Raw genomic sequence first — 18,365 nt, forward strand, 5'->3', positions numbered from 1 at the left:
CTCCCTGTCACGCGTGGCTGCCTGTGTAAGCGGGGCTCTGCGGCCTCCCTTTCCCCGCGCTCTGTCCGCAGCCCCGCGGTGGAGGCCGCGCTCGCCGGGTGTTTGCGTGATTTCTCTGTAGCTTTCGGGGCAGCCTTAGGTTAGTGTTGTGTCTTGCATTTTTAAATGAAAGGACTACATTTGAATATTTATCTTACAGTTCTCTTATTCTTCTGTTTTCATAGGATACACTGAATACAACTGAGAATAAATTGCTTGATGCACAGACTCAGATTTCTGATCTGAAAAGGTAAACACGCTGACTTGCTACTAATGAGCAGACACTTCTGATTGTTTCATCACTTAAATAAGGGTCTGTTTTGAAGGTGATGAGGGTTTTTATTAAGGATTTTAAAGCATTTTGAGATTAGATTTTACCCTAATCTTCTCAATATAGAAACACATTTAATTTTAGCCAAACAAGATTTTTTTAAATATATTTTATTGACTATGTTGTTACAGTTGTCCCATTTTTCTTCCCTTTGCTCCCCTCTGCCCAGTACCCCACTTCCCTCCAGCAATCCCACCCCCCTTAGTTCATGTCCATGGGTCGTGCACATAAGTTCTTTGGCTTCACCCTTTCCTGTATTATTCATAACGTCCCCCTGTCTATTCTGTACCAACCGACTATGCTTCTTAGTCCCTGCACCATCTCCCCATTTCTCCCCCTCCCCCTCCCAGCTGATAACCCTGCAAACAAGATTTTTAAGTGATTAGAATGTACTGGTGGTCGGACCTGACAGGTATACATTTCCCCAGACATTACAGATTTTCTCAGCAGAGGTAAATGGTTGAAAAGAATTTTAGGAAGCAGTCAAGTTCGCGGAATTATTTTTGTGCTCCGAAAAGAACAGCGTTCCCACCAGTTCGTGGCCTCTGCTCTCCTAAAGGCCTGGCTCGGGCCCGACCCTCATGGTCTGACTTGCACAGCCAGGCAGGAATAGGGTCATAAATGGTCCCTGTGGCAAGTGATTAAATTCTTCTAACTGGCTTTAGAGCGCGTTTCTGTCTTTGGGGATAGTGATGTCCCTTACTTGGAGAGTTTATTGTGCTCTGGAGGACTTCCCGTTGTGGGGGTCAGGAGAGCTCCCCGGCTCCCTGCCTGCTCGTTGGGGTGCAGGGAGAGCCGCCCCCCACGGGCTGCTGGAGTTGTTCTTTCCAGCCCTCCTTGCAGCGGGAGAGGGGTGGAGCTGACAAGGTGAGCTGGAGGTACATGCAAAGTTGAAAAGAACAGAAAGAATGCGAGGCGCACTCAAAGCAGGGGACCAGCCACGGGGCTCGTTCTCTGCTGGTAACTCGGAAATAGGCTTTTACTGTGAGCGTGGCGCCCGTTCGATGAGCTGCCGGGAGGCTGAGGTGTGCGGGGTAGTCCAGCCCTTGCCGCTGAAAACTCGGGAAGTTCTTTCTAATGGCGCCGTTACTGGCACCGCGCCCGCGCCCTCTCCTGTGAGGGCGGCCCCTGGACACAGTTCCCGAGTGTGACTGTGTACGTATTAGAGTTAAACATGTTGGAGTTGCAACTTATTTGAACACTTGAATTTATTTTATATTCAATTTACAGGTTGTATGTTTTGATCTGCAGTCATATTTATAGTTTTGTCTTGCTTGCTGCACTAAGTCCGTTTATTTGGTTCCTTTTTCTTCAGTTGCAGGGTAGGAAGTGCACCTCCGTGCGGCTTCACGCACTCGCCTTCCTACTTACGCCCCCTGACTTTGTTCAGCTTTGTGGAGTCAGTGGTGGAGCCGGGCTGTGAAGGGCGCTGTGGCTCGCAGCCCCTCGGCCGTGCCTTTTCTAGAAGAGTCTGTTACATAAGTAGTTTGTGGTTGAGCTGTATTTTAAATTTGCTGAAATGCACTAACATTGATCTTATTCCTTTTGAATCAGGACAATTTCAAAACTTGAAGCTCAGGTCAAGCAAGTCGAGCATGAGAACATGCTAAGTCTTCGTCACCATTCCAGGGCACCCACGGGGCCCTCACGTGCCAAGTAAGCGCTCTCATTTGGTCCCCGTAAAGCTAGCAACAGACGCACCCTTTTGCTGAACGCAGAAGCTCTCTGCCTCAATCATAAACAAGCAAGTCAGGGTTTCATGTCGTGATAGAACGGAGATGTGTAAAAACATCTAATTACTGGATATCATAAAAGCTCCTGAGCAGAGGCTTTTGCCAAAAGGAGGAACTTGTAGAATCAGATTAGGAGTAAGGAGATGAGGGGTGTTTTGTTTTTTGACTGCCTAGCTATGTGACCTCAGTCTGGGGGGAGCTCAGTGTTATTTGTAAAAGCAAGGACCTTGGGCTAAAACATTATAACAGGTCTTTTAGCCCTAAAAGTCCAGACATTTTATTCCTTTCTTAGTTTTTCAAAACCAGCTTTGCTGTAGTCTCAGCATTATCTTGATGATACATTTACAGAGTAAGTTTTCCCGTCTTAGAGTTGGTTTCTGTGGTTTTGGTGGAAATAAGGATTATTAGTGAGTAGATCATACTTTCTAATGAAGCTTAGTTGAAAAAGATTTTAAATTGTAAATTTTAACCTAAGTTGTATTGTTAAATGAGAAACTTTCTCTAGATCTTTGTCAATTAGTCTTAGTAGAACATTGTTTTTTTTTTAAAAAAGATTTTATTTATTGTTAGAGAGAGGGAAAGGGAGGGAGAAAGAGAAGGAGAGAAACATTAATTGATGGAGCACCGAGGGACAGTCTGGCTGCAGTGACGGGGGTGGGAAGGAAAACTGCTGAGTCGGGAGCTGGGACGTCTCCGCGTGACACTGCCCGGGGCTGAGTGCGAATGGGCAGAGGAGGCAGAGACTAGACAGTGGGAAGGGGGGGGGGGGGACAAGGGGGAGGGGCCCAGCAGCGGCCCCCTGGTCTCTGCTCTCCCTCCGTGTGATGTGAGGCCACCTCCGAGGGTCAGGGTTGGCGTGAGCCGTGGGAGGAGAGCAGAGAAGGCAGGAGGCCGCCGCTGATGGCAGGAGGCTCCGTAGACGGGACGCCCGGCTGCGGGGCTCAGCTGCGGGGCAGAGGCGCTGAGCAGGCGGTGAGCGTCGCCCAGGCTCAGGTGTCGTCTTCCAGCCAGGCGTGACGGGAGGTGACTGGGCAGGGCGGTGAGGCGACAGGTAGTGGCTATCGGGGGTGCACCCAGGGGACCGAGAGGGACCGTGAAGCTGGGAGGGGGTGGGATGAGGGAGGCCGGCGGCACAGGCCTCATGGTCACTCGCTGTGAGCAGGGCGCCGGGGGTACCAGTTCCTTATGGCGGGGTGTTCTCTGCTGATGACAGTCCAGCGCGTATCCTGGAGGGCGGTGGCGGAGGAGGAGCAGAGGCACGTGAGCAGAGAGGGCTGGGGCACCTGGTCGTGCAGCCTTGCCTGGGACGCGGGCAAATGGGACGGGTTCCCATGTCTGGCCCGCGACCAGTCAACTCATTAAAACGAAAAGCCGTTTGAAATGAGTTCTTGTCTTACTGGCCCGTCTCAAGTGTCCAGTAGCCGTTTGTGGCCAGTGGCTCCTGGAGGGGGCGGGGCAGAGAGAAGATGCTTCATTTCGGCAGGAAACTGTCCTCAGTACCGGGCCGGGCCCCTGCCCAGCCCCGAGGCCGCGGGCTGGCGGGGAAGCGTGGAGCCGCGAGGGGCAGACGCGGGAAGACCGGCGCAGCTCAGTCTCCAAACCGTGCACGCGTGGGAGTTGTCTCCCAGAGCCGGTGACGTCCAGTCTGTGACGCCCAGAACCCCCTCTTCCTCACAGCACACTGGCCACCTCGGACGTCAGCAGGCGCAAGTGGCTGATCCCGGGGGCGGAGTACTCCATCTTCACGGGCCAGCCCCTGGACCCCCAAGACAGGACGGCGGCCGAGCAGCGGGAGGAAGGCTGCGCTGCGGGGTGAGGTCACTGGCCAAGGTCACGCCCAGGGGCGGCCGCGTTTCCTAGAGATTTCAGGAGGACAGAAAGCCGCCTCCTTAGCTCCTCAGTGTCTCAGGTTTAAGGACCTGATTTTTACTTCACTCAGAAGGACGGGCGCCTTCTGGGGAGCTCACCCTCGCAGGCTGTGCAGAGCTGACCCCGTTCGGCGCTCCCGGCACGCGGGGTGCCACCCTGGGCCGGCGGCCGGGGCAGATGTCAGTCCGTGCGCCCTGCCAGCCTGGGTCCCCACGAGCAGCCTCCTCTGTGTGCTCCAGGGCGCTGTGGCAGGAGTGTCTCTCACGTGCTGGGGTGTGAGAAGGATGGGAAGCCTGGGCAGTCCCCGCAGGTCCCGTTTTGTCGGCGGGATAAAGCCAACACAGCCCCTGCGGGTGTCACTGTCAACCCTCTTGTCATGCCCCCAACCACCCCCGTGGCCTGTGTGTCCCAGCTCGGGCTGCTGTGACAGGTGACTGAGGCCGGGTGCTTACGCAACACACCTCCGTTTCCTACCGTTCTAGAGGTTGAGGGCTGAGGTCTCGGTGCCTGCGCAGCCGGGAGCTCCGTGCGGGCCACCTCCTGGCTGTGTCCTCGCTTGGCCCTTCCTTGGTGCAGGGAGGAGGGGAGGGAGGGGCAGGGGGAGCGAGAGAGAGAGAGAGAGAGAGAGAGAGAGAGAGAGAGAGAGAGAGAGAAAGAGAGATCTGGCCTCTTCCTCGGGGCACTGACCCATCCCTCTTGATGTCATCTGACCTAGTCAGCCCCAGAGGCCCCACGTGCAGACACGCCCGCTGAGCGCTGGGGCTCCGCCGTGGGGGAGGGGCCGGTGTCCGGCCCACAGCGCTGTGTGTCTCCCCGTTGTCACCCAAGGTGCCGGTCTCCTCCGGAAAAGGATTCCTCATCTGGAGCTTCTTCAGCAAACTCACTGATGAAAAAGCAGAGAGAGACTTCAGACGCACCCATCATGAGAGCTTTAAAAGACCTTGAGGAAGAAAAAATATTTAAAAACTGGGGCACACAGACCGAGAAGGAGGACTTTTCAAATAGTAAGTGTTTTATTCCGTGTCTGGTATGGATATATATCCAAACTATAGGTATGTGGGTATATTCCCTTCCCCCCAATTGTATTACCTTCTTTAAAATGGAATTCCCCACGTAATGAAATTAAAAGTTTATTTTATTTTATTGCTGCTTCAGCTCCATTTTATACATTATAATCGAGTCCCCTAGTGAATAATTTCTCACAGTCAGGGCATAACATGTACCTTTTATGAAAGCAGATTACCTGTTACATTCTGATTGGTCAAGATTTCGGTGGCATTCTTAAGGCTGTTTGGAGAATTTCTACATCCGCTTGTGTTATATCAAACAGCTGTGACAGACGCCTGGTTTTCATTAAGTGAGAGGGGACACTCCTGCGGCCCCCTCTCCAGGCTCCCACGCATCTGCTGGCAGGACAAGAGCGCCTTTGCTCTGTCGTTTCGCTGTCCGCCCACGGGGTCCGGCCTGCGCGGCGCTCGGTGGCATGTTTGCGGTTGCATCTGAAGGCGCATCTCCTAGTAAATAAATTAGTGACCTGCTTTCTAAAAATAAACTCTTTAAAAATCACCTTGAATGCTAGTTGTAAACAGGGACCCAGAGTGGGTGTGTTATAAATGCCCACAGTTTTCTTCATCAGGCACTTTCTGGTTCTCCTGGTGTCCCTGCCAACGGTCGTAACCTCCGCGGGGAGAAGCGTCGCTTGCTGGGTGCGCCTGCTGTTCGTGAAGGCAGATGCATGATGCTGGGTTTGTCTTGTCTGATTTTCTTACCTTTGCCGCGCAGAGCTAGTGGCTCCTCCGCAAACGGAAACGTCTGCCGGCGCAAGCCGTTCCCCAGAGAAGTGCGCCCAGCAGAGACAGAAGAGGGTCGCTTCGGCCTCACCGAGGTCCTCATCTCTACCGCCTTCCAACCGCAAGGCCAGCGCTCCAAGTAAGAGTCAGAGGTCGCCCGCCGGCCCAGAGGGGCCCGTCAGCCTTGCACGCTGGCCTTCCCTGTCCCGTGGCGCCCGCCCGCACACCCAGGAGAGGGCTCTGAGTGCAGGGTCCCCAAATGTGACCAACGCTGTCGGACTGCACAGATACTGTGACTGTAGCTGAGAAAACAGTCCGTTTGTTGAGTGAGACTTTGGGTGTGTCCAGCACATTTTTGCACCTAATACCATTTCAGTTCTTGAGTCGTGAACGACTGTCTAATTGAACATTAGTCCAAAGCCTGCAAAAAGGTGCCTCTGTTCAAGTGTTTACCTAAGGCTCCTCTGCACCAGTCACCTCTTTCTTTAGTCGATGCCGGGGATGGTTGTAGAGCTTCAACACTGGGCTTTATACCCTCAGTTTTCATCTTGCTAACAGCTGCGATGACTCCTGTGACTGTTACAGGAAAGGTCACAAGGGCTCTGGCGTTTCCGTCTTATTTCTGTCTCTTCCAAAATCCTGCAAAACCAGTTCTGAGTCAGAGGGCGGAGGTCCGGTCCTGCTCACGAGGCTGCGGGCAGCGGTTCCGTCGGGCTCTGAGGGCTATGGATTATTTTAGTTTTATTTTTTATACTCTTACTTATCTTTCAAAACATTTTTTCAATGAAATTATATTTCTTTTTTTTAATAATAGTTTTTAAAGGTTTTTTTAAAATTTATTTTTAGAGAGAGGAAAAGGGAAAGGAGAAAGGGAGAGAAACATGTGAGAGAGAGAACCACTGATCAGCTGCTCACAGGCCCCCAACCCGGGACCTGGCCCGCAACCCAGGCCTGTGCCCTGACTGGGAATCGAACCAGCGACCCTTCGGTTTGCTGACCAGTGCTCAGTCCCCTGAGCCACACCAGCCAGGGTGAAATTGTATTTCTTTGAAAGTTAGGAAGAAAGTGTCGAGAAAGGAAGTGTGTGTTCTGGCAGTGCACCGTGTGTATTACACAGAAGGAGGAGAATCGCCCCTCTCCATTTTCTCCTGCAGCAAAACGAGAGATCATGTTGACGCCAGTGGCTGTGGCTTATAGTCCCAAGCGGTCCCCTAAAGAAAACCTGTCCCCAGGATTTAGCCACCTCCTCAGCAAAGCGGAGGGCAGTCCGATTCGGTAAGTTCTCTAAAGTTGTAGAACAAAATAGGTATATTATTGATTTGTTTTTAAATGTCAATTTATGCCTCTAGCTATCATTAATTTTTCAGTTAATGGGAACTCTCTGGATTTAAATCCTATCAGTGACTGTCATACTAAAAATGAAAAATACTCTAATGCATGGAAACAGTCTGTAACTGTCTGTGTAAACGGCTACCCCTAAATTTAAATGCTGTCCCAGCGCCCCTGCCTTCCAGCTTTCAGACGCAGAATGATGAGTCCTTGTTTTCCTGGAAAGGGTTCTGACACAGGGACGTTTTTGAGCCATTCCCACAAGAACGCGGGCTGTCCTGGTGTGGCCTGGGGCTGCATGTCAGTGTACTGAGGCTCCTGAGAAACGTGGGCCCCGGGCGGGGGGGAGGGGGCAGGGGCGGGCGCAACCACTGACCCCTGCCACCCAGCCCCACGGGCCCTGGAGAAACGACTCAGGTGCAGTGGGCCTCGGTGTCTCCCTCTGTGAAGCGGGGCCGGCGTGCCTGCCTGCTGATCTCGTGAGGCTGCCGTGCAGGGTAAAGGCGGGTCAGTGCTGCAAGTCTCCCGCGTGGAGCTCCCCTTTTGTATTAGAAAACACACACTGACCTACAGTTTAGAAAATGATGTGACGGGCGGTCTTGCTAAAAAAATATATCCATGTGTGAGTTCCCAGGATGCCTGCTCATCTTTCTAATGGCAATAGGGAAGGTCAGTTTTCGGTTTTTCTCACGAGTAACTTGCTTCATTCAATAGATTTGATATACTTTTGGATGATTTAGATACTGTTCCTGTGTCTGCATCGCAACGCACCAACCCAAGAAAACACCTCCAGTTTCTTCCTCTAGATGACGCAGAAGGTAGCGTTTCCTGAGAAATTATTTGCTTTGCTTTCAGTCATTCGTTTGGCGAGCATCTGGTCTCTCTCTGAGGTCCTAATGCTGTCCCGTCCTGCGCTGCGGTGCTGGTGGCCAGGCCCCTGACAGTGCGCGGCCTGGGGGCTGGGGGCGATGCCCGGCGGGGGGGCGCGGCCCGGAGCGCGGCCTCCCTGCTCCGCTTCGGTCTTCACGTTCCTCTGGCTTTCACGCTGAGGCTCTGGGCAGTGCTTTCTTTTTTCTTTAAGTTTGAATAATGTTAGGCTGACATATGTGAAATCACGCAGGTCGGCCCCTAATGTGGCAGCTCTTAGTGTTGGAGGGAATGTGCTGCTCCATGTTTAAACTTTTTTTGCAAGCTCACTGAAGGTTACAGGAAGCCCGCCCGCGCGCACTCGGGGAAGGTCGTCCCGCGGGGCTAAGCGTTTACAATTCTGGGGAGAAGAGGCACCGAGTAAACGCGGTTGAATATGTCTCTCTCCGTCCCACGGCGGCCCTGTAGCAGCCGTTCCCAGAGAGGGAGGTTGGGGGACTTCCTGAGTGCGGGAGCAGGCTATGAGGACACCGGGCAAGAAATGGAAAGTTTCTCTTCTCTCGGACAGAACAAAAATATTCAGAAAAAGCCACGGACGTCCTCGGCGAGCATAACCCCGCCCCCGAGCCGGTGCCGGGCGGGGCGCGGGCCGCCCCCGGGAGGGCCACCGGCGGGAAGATGGGCGCGGGCAGCTGCGAGCAGTGCCGCCCGGGCCCCGCCGCGCGCGCCCAGGACTTCGAGTACACGGCGAAGATCAGGACCCTGGCCGAAACGGAACGGTTTTTTGATGAACTTACAAAAGAGAAAGACCAGGTAAAGACAAAAAAATTTAAAAAATTTCTTTTCTGAGCTTCATGCTTGTGTCTAAGGAATAGTCAGGAGGGAGTCCGTGGGTCAGACCCACCCAGGAAGTTGCTGTGAGTTTCACACCGAAGCTGCCCGTGCGTGAGCCGGGCCGTCGCTCCCTGTGATCGCAGCGGGGACTCGGGGGGACACCAGGCGGCCAAGGCAAGGGGCGGCTGAAGTCATCGCCTTCCGCTCTGTGTTGCAGCCCCGCCGCCCGTGGGGAGAACCCTCTGGTTTCACGGGAACTGTTCTTGTGTTGGCAGATCGAGGCCGCCCTGAGCCGGATGCCGTCCCCGGGAGGACGCGTCGCCCTGCAGACACGGCTGCGCCAGGTGAGGCGCCTCAGCTGGGGTCCCCCGCCTCCCGGCCCTGGCCCCCGCCGGCCGTCCCTCCGGGATGGCGGTCCTCCGTTGCGGGCTGCGGGCGCGCTGAAGCGGGCGGTCCGGACCGCGAGCCTCGTAGGAAGGGCCGATCATAGCGCATTTCACAGCTGCGTGCTAGCTTTCGGGGAGAAAACCGATCTTACCTTTCACGTCAAGAGAGAGGTGCTCAGGCCCTTATATAAGCTCCTGAGACGCGGACTCGGGAGCAGGTGGCACAGCCGCGGGGGCGGGAGATGTGAGTCCCGACGGAGCAGGACCGAGTGTGGTCCGCGGCTTTTCCAGGGGAATTAAAACGCGTGAAGCCGCGGGGCATTTTAATCCTGTTCTTTTTGTAACATTTTAAACTTAGCAGCGACTATATGTCTCTTACGCAACTGCACGTCCTGGCTTCTAGTGCCTTAGCGTCAGGGAAAGTGCCTTTCCAGAATCTGTGCCAGCAGAAGGAAAGAAAGGCACAAAGCAGCGGGGTCTTTTCCTCGGGCCTGTGGTCCCAACTGCCCTTTTTTTCTGACTTTAAGTCCTTTTATTGTTTTTGCTGTTCTGAAAGTTTTTATTCAATAATTTGTAAGACTCAACACATGAAACTCTTCTTAAAATAGTTTACTGGGAAAGCAGAAGGAAAAAATTGTTGATACGCTGATTCTAAATCTGTCTGAAACATTTGTTTAATCTATTTTTATAGTGATCATGAACTTAAAATCGGACTTGAAGGGCACGCGTGTTTTGTTCATACGTATTTGTCAAAGCTCTGGCAGGGCGGCAGGAGGGCAGGGCGGCCAGAGGGGCAGAGAGGATGCATAGCTCTGATTCACAAGCGAAGCCGTGTAACTGGGCACAGAGATGAAAATGGGCAGCCTCGGCAGTGAATAAAAAACAACGCACATTTAAACAAAAGCATTGACACTGGCAGGTATGTTTTAAACACAGCCCCTGCACGGGGACAAGTGCATTCCTGCGGTGGAAGCAGAAATCGTCACAGACTCTCTGGAGTACAGCTTGACAGCTAGTCAGGTCTCTAGAATTTTACAGGTATACCCAAGGAGGTATATTTAAGAGTATTTATTGCAGCCTAATTTATGACTTATAAATTAGAAGTCACGTGAGTTCCTGCTGAAAGATTCTTGGTTAAATATGGTACATCTATGATGCGGTGTCGCACTTAATTTAAAACAATGTTGTAGAAAGATACTTCTCTTTTTTTAAAAAAGATTTTTACTTATTTTTAGAGAGGGGGGAAGGGAGGGAGACAGTGCAGGAGAGAAACATCAATCGGTTGCTTCTCGCAGGCCCCCAACCAGGGACCTGGCCCTAAACCCAGGCCTGGGCCCTGACTGGGAATCAGGAATGGAACGGGTGACCTTTCGATTTGCAGGACAGCACCCAGCCCACTGAGTCACCCAGTCAGGGTAGCTGTTTCACAGCAAGACAGGTTCAGTGGAAAAACACTTTGAAGCCCAGAGTTACATTCTGTTTTAATTTTTCTTAAAAATGGTGAGCATAGCTGCAGTAAAAACCAGGGAAGAGGAATAGTCATTATTTCTTTTTTTTGCTCATCTGTCTGCTGAATACTGCAAGGAACAGGTCGCCCTTTTATATCTAAATTGGTAAAGAGAAACATTTAAGTTTTATTTCAGGATACCTTTGGAGTTAATACTGAATAAAGTGTCTAAAATGATAAATACAAGGGAGGGGGGCCAAAAAAAAAAAACCCACAGGACTTTATTTATAGGAACTGTGTATTTTTTCTCACATGTTTAAACCTCAGCCCCCTTCAAAACACTCTCCATTGGTGCAGCACACCACACCCACTGGGGCCTGTTTCCTCAGCTCACGACAGTTTGACCGCGTCAGCCGTGATGCCTTTTAGTGCTTCTGCATTTTTTTGTTTCACCTTTTCCGCATCAGCAAGACATTTCCCTTTGAGGACCTCTTTCATCAGAGAAAGAAAAATAAGTTGCTCGGGGCAAAATCGGGTGAATAGGGAGGGTGGGGATGAGGGTCATGCTGTTCTTTTGGTCAAAAACTGCTGAATACTTGCAGTGTGGGCAGCTGCGCTCATAAATCACCCATCATGAAATGGGCAAATGCGTTCAGTCCTCAAAAAAAATTTCACTGAAGCCAAACGCAGCCTCTCACACCACCACCAGCTGGCGCGCTGATCCAGACGGGTTCCCAGAACCCTCACCTAGCAGGGGAAGCCTGTACTGCAAGGGGCCTGCCTGCCAGAAGATAAGTCTGGGTTTTTGGTTTGTTTTTTTGTTCCCCCCACGTATATATTCCAGGTACTATTTATTTAAAAACCACAGTTGTTACGCTGATTCATTGTGAAACCTCTGTTCCTTGGTAAGGTCTCCTCCGGATGTTGTTTTCCGTTTACTTTGACATTTTTGTGAGAAGAAAGGGATCTGACGTGTGTGCACGTGGGGCCTGGCACCGGTCAGACGTGTTAGTTCCCGTGAGAGGCCTCTCCCACACTCAGTGCGGCGAAGTTCAGGCTCCCCGCGGTCGGCTGTGCCGCTGTCGCTAGAGCCCCCACATTCTCAATGTACGGAGGATAGTCCTGGTGCCGGAGTTACCTGGGCCAGTTGGAAAGGTCCACATTGTGCGGTTTAAGATAAATCAGAATGTAGATGGTTTGTGTGAAAAACAAAATGCTAGATTTTCATGTTGAAATTATTCTTTTGCTAAAAGCAAGGCCAGCTTGCTGGTGATCGTGGGACCAGCGGACTTGACGTGGGATTCTAATTCAGTTGTTCCCGTTATTTCTGCCTAGGAGGCCCTGGAAGACCGTTTGGAAAGGATTAACCGAGAGCTGGGCTCAGTTCGCATGACACTGAAGAAGTTCCATGTCCTGCGCACCTCCGCAAACCTCTGAGGCGCGTGGCCGTTAAGCGTGGAGGCGTTTGTTTGCACTAAAGTGTGGTTACGCCCTGGGAAAAGGCGGGCTGTTCTGTACCGTTTATAGGCCTTCGCGCCGTGGTTCTACAATCACGCTCTTCTTTCCGCTGCTCTTTTATACTTCAGATGGCCATATTTTCAAGATATTTTTGTTATGCTCAGGAATCTCTTGTATATTTTACTATTTAAAAAGTATTATTTTTAAATAGTATATGTCTCCAGTTTATATCAAGAATAAGGAAATGTGACTGGGAGGCAGCTTGTTTTTAAACAAATAGTGTTATCCTTTTACAATTAACTTTGCACACCAATTTTGTAAATTGTCCCACATTGTGAATATGATTCTTTTTTTAAAAAAATAATAAATGCTTCAGAACAGCTTCTGTAATGGTAGACTAATAACATGCTGAATGCAAAAACAATTACAGCATAACTTGGGTTTCAGTTGTTCTGAGTTTTAAAAACTGATAATGCAATTCCTGTTGGAAACATCGGTCGCAGAGCGGATATTAGCTGCGTGGGGATGGCAGTATTGGAAATACAGCATTCCCTCCCTTGTCGCGGGTATTTCGCTCCAACCCGCCCCCCCGCCCCCGTGAAGTAGGAACCTTACCTGTATTCTGCACTCTTAAACCCACGTCACTGTAACAATGTACGTATGCAGAACCGCAGAATCCCGCGATAGAGCGAAAAATCCGCAATAAATAATTAAGTATAATATTTTTTAAAAACCCACAATGCAGCGAGGCCACAGTAAGGGAACTGCGATACAGAGAGGGACTGCTGTCATGGGGCTCTGGACAGCTGTGAAAACTGCACGGGTCACTAACTCGTTTGGTTTCCCTTAAACTCCATTATTTGTCAGGAAAGAAGCAGGAGAGAGGTGTGATTTTCCCATTCTGTCACAGGTAGTGCTCAGCTGCAGCCTGCCGCCTGTCGTTTGGAATGTCCCCTGTGCCCCAGCCTCCTCGGCAGCAGGGCGCCCCCAGCGAGGCTGTGAGAAATGCCCGGTGCCCGCAGGGCCCGGTCCTCCCGCGGACAGTCGACCCCTCTCCACCCCGTCCTTGCCAAGAAGGAAAGCTCCCTGGAGGGGGGGGCGGGGGCGGTAAGGACACGGGTTAGGGTGAGAGGCCAGCGGAGGCAGTGCGTGCAGAGGGCTCCAGCTCCCGCCTGGGTAGGCCCCCCCGCTCCGCGGGCAGTGCGTGGCGGGAGCCCAGGCGCGGGGGCAGCTCTGCAGGGCGCATCCTGGCGGCCCGGCGCATCCAGGCTGCTCAGCGGCCCGTTTTCCGGTGGCCGGCAGACCCCATGGTCAGGCTCAGTGGGGAACAGGCACCTCCCACACTGTCCCGGTTGAGTCCCCCCGAGAATGTGCAGATTTTAGGTTTTGGTTTACTTCCGAGAGCTTTTCCTCCCGCTTATGCGGCCCTTAGTAGCATGTAGGTATGACGCACGCAGTCCGCTGGCCCCGCGCGGTCTGAGCTCCCACCCCGGCACCGGGCAGAGCTGTCCCCGCGCGGAACTGCTCACCCGCAGAATCAAGTGCCTTCATTGCTGGGATATATATTTTTTTTGTCTTTTTTTTTTTTTTTTTTAATCTCCTAGTTACAGTAAAGCTCCGATATAGCTTGTTTCAAGACCTAAGAAGGGATCGCCTTTAGTGGTGATGTTCCCTTTGATGCGTTCCTATACATGACATTAAAAACCCAAGAATTACTAGGCTGTTTCCTTGTTCCTTCCTTTTATTGTAAAGCCTCCTGCATTCTTAAAGAAATTGCCGCTTCAGAAAGATTATAGTTTTATCTTGTCAAGGAGCTATCTTCTTAGTCTATTCGGCTTAGTATTACAAGAAAGGTATTAAGCCCCATCAAAACATCTTCTGTGCCTCTCCCAGAAAACATATGCTTTGGTTTTTGAAGTATGTAATAGACTGGAAGTGTCAGTCACTTATTTTTTGAAGAAAGAAACTTTTTTCCTTTGTTTCTGTGAAGAGGGAAGCTGAGGGAAATCTGCCATCTTTCCCTTTGGTGACGTTTAACTTAACAAACACGAGGCTTAGAAGCCACTCTACCTGAAAGCAGGCAGGCAGCCACTGTCCCAGGGGGCTGGGCCGCAGCTAGGAAACCAACCAACCAACCAACCTGCGTGAAGGGCCTTTCTAAGTGCAGGTCATTAACTCCCCTTACCCAGTTGCCCCCTTTTCCCTTACAAGCCCCCTCCCCCCCCGACAGAGGTAGGAAAATGCCCTTCCTCCCTCAGGAGCCCCGTAGCTTAAAATAAAGGTTCTAATGACGCGGAGGCCTGGGCGGCAGGGGACAGGAGACCTGGCAGAGCCGGGTCACCCCTGCCTTCCTCAGCAGTGAGTGACAGAATGAAGCGTCCATTCAGGAAGATTTATGTGAAGTGCCTGGTGCTTTGTAACTTTGCAGTAAATAGCACATTTCAGCCTCATCCCAAGTTAAATAGGCTTTTGAAGTAACTGTGGTACTTTTTTAAACAGAAAAGGAGATTTTATCCTAAGCAACTGACTTAAAAACTACCTTGGATTGATTGACATTTCTATTAGGTGGTCTAGGATGTTCTTTCCACCTCTTTGCAAAAAAAAAAAAAAAAAAAAAAAAATGAGCTTCCTTGGAGTTTAAATAAACTACCTTTGGTATCAGGTGGGTTTTTTTTTTTTTTTTTTAAATAACTAATATAAACTTGACCTGCTGAGTGTAAGATCAAAGAAGGCACTTTGATCTTTGGTGATTTTGGGCTTATTTGATACAAGTATAGGGTGTTCTCCTAGAAAATATTGGCAGTGTAATGAAAGTCACGGGTCCTTCGAGTGTTCTGTCATTTGACATCGCGCGATGACACATGTGAATCAGGACTGCGTGAAGGAAGTGCCCCTGCTGGGTGTCAGGTGAATGCAGGCGTGGCGACCTGTGTTGAGAGTCTGGTAACCCACCAAAATGTGTTCCCCTTTGTAACTTAAAAAAGCCAGGTGCTTTGCTGAATGCTGTTTGAATTCTGAACTCTGCACTAATATATATGTAGTACAATGCGACGTTTTAAAAAATTTTCATTTTTAGGTATCACAGAAGCAGTTTTCACTACTTTTAATGTGTGCCATGTGCTGCGAGTCTTTAAGAAGCTTTAAAAAACAAACGCACACCCAGAGCTCCCCGGGAGTCCGAGGTGAACCACGTTTGCCCGTCCCGCGTGCTCAGGCAGGGTCCTGAGCCTCACGGGGCCTGGCAGAGGTGTTACACTGCACGCGTTTTTCAGGCAATAATTTCCTGCCCTCCCAGGGCTTCTGTGGCAGTTTGATGATACAGCAAACTACACCTGTCTTCTTCGGGCCCATGTTCCTAAGCTTTTGCCTCCCGGTTTGTGTTTTCATTTTATTTTGATGGACCTCTCTCAGAGATGAGGAATCAAGCCATAAGTTTGCGTTTGCGGGACATTGTGTACCATGCCATTGCCCTGACCGCAGACATCAAGGGCAGTTATGCCGTCTTCACGATTTCACTGAAACAGTGACGAGTCCCGTGAAAGACTCGCTTCCTCCAGGGCTGCTGACGGTTAGAGCCCAGCGCTTGCTGCAGGTGTTAACCCCCGCCGCTCGCGGGGCAATGGCATGTAAGCTCCATGGGAGCGGGGCCCTCTCTTCATTCTCGCAAACAGGCACTCAATAAATGTAAAAATGATATAACTGTCTCGTGTATTTATTCGCACCGGCTGACTGTGGGGCCTGGGTTTTAAGGGTGTTGAGTCCGCCAAGTTAGGTAGAGAGCCATCCCTGGGCAGGGTTACAGTGACATCGCCCAGGGCTCTGTTCCAGCCCGCACAGGGCCTCACTCCAGATCTGGGGGTCCTCCGGAAACTCTCCTTAGTGGGTCTTAGGGCTCCTCTTGGTGGCGGGAAGGAACTGAGGGTCCCTGATCACCATCAGACCCAAGTGGGAGGCCTAATTGTGCCATGTGGCTTCCTGGACCGTTCAGGCTCCAATTCCGACTGTAACCAGGCAGGTGGATTTGCCTGGCCTGACTTCACCTGAACTCATCTCGGCCTGCTTTACCTGGGCCTGCAGGTGCCCCTCTCCTCTCTGCCACCCACGGCGGTCCTTAGTGATGGGGAACGTGCTACTGGGTGTTAGGTGCACCCCGTTTAGGGGCTACCACGTGGGTCCTTGCTCCATCTCCACACGCCTGCTTTCCCATTCATCCCGCCCGGTCCCCTCCTGGTCTTCTCGGTTTCCCGTTGGAGAGTCTGACCAGTAGGGAACCTGAGGATGAAGCTGTTTCCCAACCTCTGCCCGCTCCTCCTTGAGCGCGGGGCCATGACCCCCGCCACTTTTCTGGCCTGGAGCGCCGCGGATGGCGGATGCTGTGGCTGGGCGTCTGGTCCCGGCCCGCAGACCCAGCCGCCCGCGGCCGCGTCCCGGCTTCAGTCTGGCTCGCCCGCCCGTCCCCAGTGCCGCACGAGGTCTAGGGCAGCTCGTTCGTGCTCCTGTAGAACTTCATTTTTTAAAAGCTGTGTGACAGGGACAATCCCGTGGGTCTGCCGCGCCCCGAGTGCACTTAGCAAGCCCCCGACAGACTCGGCTACCGTGTGACAGGAGCAGGAGGGCTGGCACCTGCGCCCCGGGACGGCCCTGGGGGTCGGGGACGGGAGCCCACGCGGCCCGGTCCTTCCGGCGGAGGCGGCCCTGGCCCGGCCCCGCCGCCGCTCCCCGCGCGGCCTGACGGAGGCGCAGCGCCGCCGCCGGAGGAGGGAATGCGCGGCGGGCCCGGCGCGCGCGGGGAGCGGCGGCCACGCGGAGAGCTGTCCAGCCGCCCGCCGCGAGCGCGCAGACCCGGCCGCCCGCACGTGCGCCCGCCGCCCGCCCCCGCCGACGGCCCGGAGCATGCCCGCGGGGGCCCGGCCGCTCGCGCGGGGTCAGCTGGCGGCGGCGGGCGCGCGCGGAGCCCGGGCGGGGGCCGCGGGGCCGGCGCCTCCCCGGCGGCGTGAACGGCCCAGCGCGGCCGGAGAGGACGGAGCGGCGGCCGCGCCGAGCGGGTGAGTGTGTCCGCGGCCCGGCCGGAAGGCGGCGCGTCCCCGGGCGGCGAGGAGCCCCGAGGGCCGGGCTCCGCGGGGAGAGGCCCCGGCCCGGCCGACCCGCGCGGGGAGGGTGTGGCGGGCGCGCGGGGACCCGGGGCTCAGGACGTGGCCCCGAGCCCGGCTCCGGGGGTCTCCGGCCCTCCGGATTCGGGCCCCAAACGCCAATGTTCGCCTTTCCGTCGGTTGCACCCGGGGTGGAGAGGGCTTCCCTCCCCCAGGGGCAGGGGTCGCCGCGGTCAAGGCGCAGGTGTGTGTGCGGCGCGGGGCCTGCCCCGTGGAAGTGGCGGCAAAGCGTCTGTCCGGCCTCCGCCGCTCCCCGCCTCCAGCCGCACCTCTGTCCAGCCCCGACCGCGGCGGCCGGTGGATGTCGGGGCCCAGGCATGGGTGTGGCCCCCCAGAGGGGCCTGGACTTAGGGAAGGTGCCTGGTGTCTCGCTCGGCTGGAGGAAAGTCTGGCCCCTCTCCATCCAGACAGCCCCCTTCCTGTTGTCACCCGAGGTGTTTCTCATCCCCACCCCCGCCGCCAGGACCTTTCCTACCCGGGTAGGGCTCAGGGGTGACCTGGAGGGAGGGAACTTGAGTGTCCCCTTACATAAGGTCCTCTCATTCCCCCTAGAAGCCCCAAGTGGATATTCTAAGTAAACAGAAATGCCATTTCAAGGCAAGTTCTCCAGCTCCGTCCCCTTCTAACGGACTTGCTGTCATTCTGGGTTCCTCCTCCTGCACCCCTGTCCCTGCCTCCGAAGTCTCAGGCCTGCCCACCCACCCCGGGACACTTCAGAAACCTCATCTGAGCATCTTTCTTGGTCTGCTCCCCGCTCTCTCCACACCCCCACTGGGAGTCACTGGAGCAGATAAGACAGACCGCCCCCCGTTTTGGGGGGGAGGTGATAAACGCCCCACTTTGCATCCGAATCTCCCCCACAGCCCAAGCCCCCGGCGGCACTGGTCTCTGTTCTGACTCCCGCTGCTTGGGATCCAGGTCCTTATTTTATAGTGACTTCGGTGCCTGCTGGACTGTGAGCCCCTGGAGGAGCAAGGAGGGTGTTTCATTTGCCCCTGGCCACGGTCTTGGGCCAGCACGCTGTGTGCAGTCAGCATCCGGACGGAGTAGAAGCCCCTCCCTGGCTCCCCCTGCCCCCCAACCCCCGACCCCAGCTGATCTGGTTCCTTGGCCGTTCCTGCTAAATCCCTCT

General features: G+C 53.6%; 2 protein-coding genes across 3 annotated transcripts in view; both read left to right on the forward strand.

The window, feature by feature from the left end:
• Nucleotides 1–12,640, forward strand: part of MPHOSPH9 (M-phase phosphoprotein 9) — a 36,100-nt gene extending 23,460 nt beyond the window's left edge. Inside the window, exons 15-24 of the mRNA XM_090292758.1 lie at nucleotides 225–289; nucleotides 1,925–2,026; nucleotides 3,781–3,915; nucleotides 4,801–4,976; nucleotides 5,755–5,901; nucleotides 6,917–7,037; nucleotides 7,806–7,909; nucleotides 8,527–8,771; nucleotides 9,068–9,136; nucleotides 11,961–12,640. Of these exons, the coding sequence (XP_090148884.1) occupies nucleotides 225–289; nucleotides 1,925–2,026; nucleotides 3,781–3,915; nucleotides 4,801–4,976; nucleotides 5,755–5,901; nucleotides 6,917–7,037; nucleotides 7,806–7,909; nucleotides 8,527–8,771; nucleotides 9,068–9,136; nucleotides 11,961–12,062 (1,266 nt within the window). The 3' untranslated portion in view covers nucleotides 12,063–12,640. The remainder of the gene's footprint in view (nucleotides 1–224; nucleotides 290–1,924; nucleotides 2,027–3,780; nucleotides 3,916–4,800; nucleotides 4,977–5,754; nucleotides 5,902–6,916; nucleotides 7,038–7,805; nucleotides 7,910–8,526; nucleotides 8,772–9,067; nucleotides 9,137–11,960) is intronic.
• Nucleotides 12,641–17,065: 4,425 nt separating this feature from the next.
• PITPNM2 (phosphatidylinositol transfer protein membrane associated 2) overlaps nucleotides 17,066–18,365 on the forward strand; it is a 100,893-nt gene continuing 99,593 nt past the window's right edge. For both annotated transcript variants that reach the window (XM_090292754.1, XM_090292753.1), the window contains exon 1: nucleotides 17,066–17,128. The gene's annotated coding sequence lies outside the window, so the exon portion shown is untranslated. The remainder of the gene's footprint in view (nucleotides 17,129–18,365) is intronic.

Source organism: Furipterus horrens, unplaced genomic scaffold (assembly GCF_987537825.1).
Source record: "Furipterus horrens unplaced genomic scaffold, mFurHor1.1.pri manual_scaffold_11, whole genome shotgun sequence".
NCBI classification, from domain to species: domain Eukaryota; kingdom Metazoa; phylum Chordata; class Mammalia; order Chiroptera; family Furipteridae; genus Furipterus; species Furipterus horrens.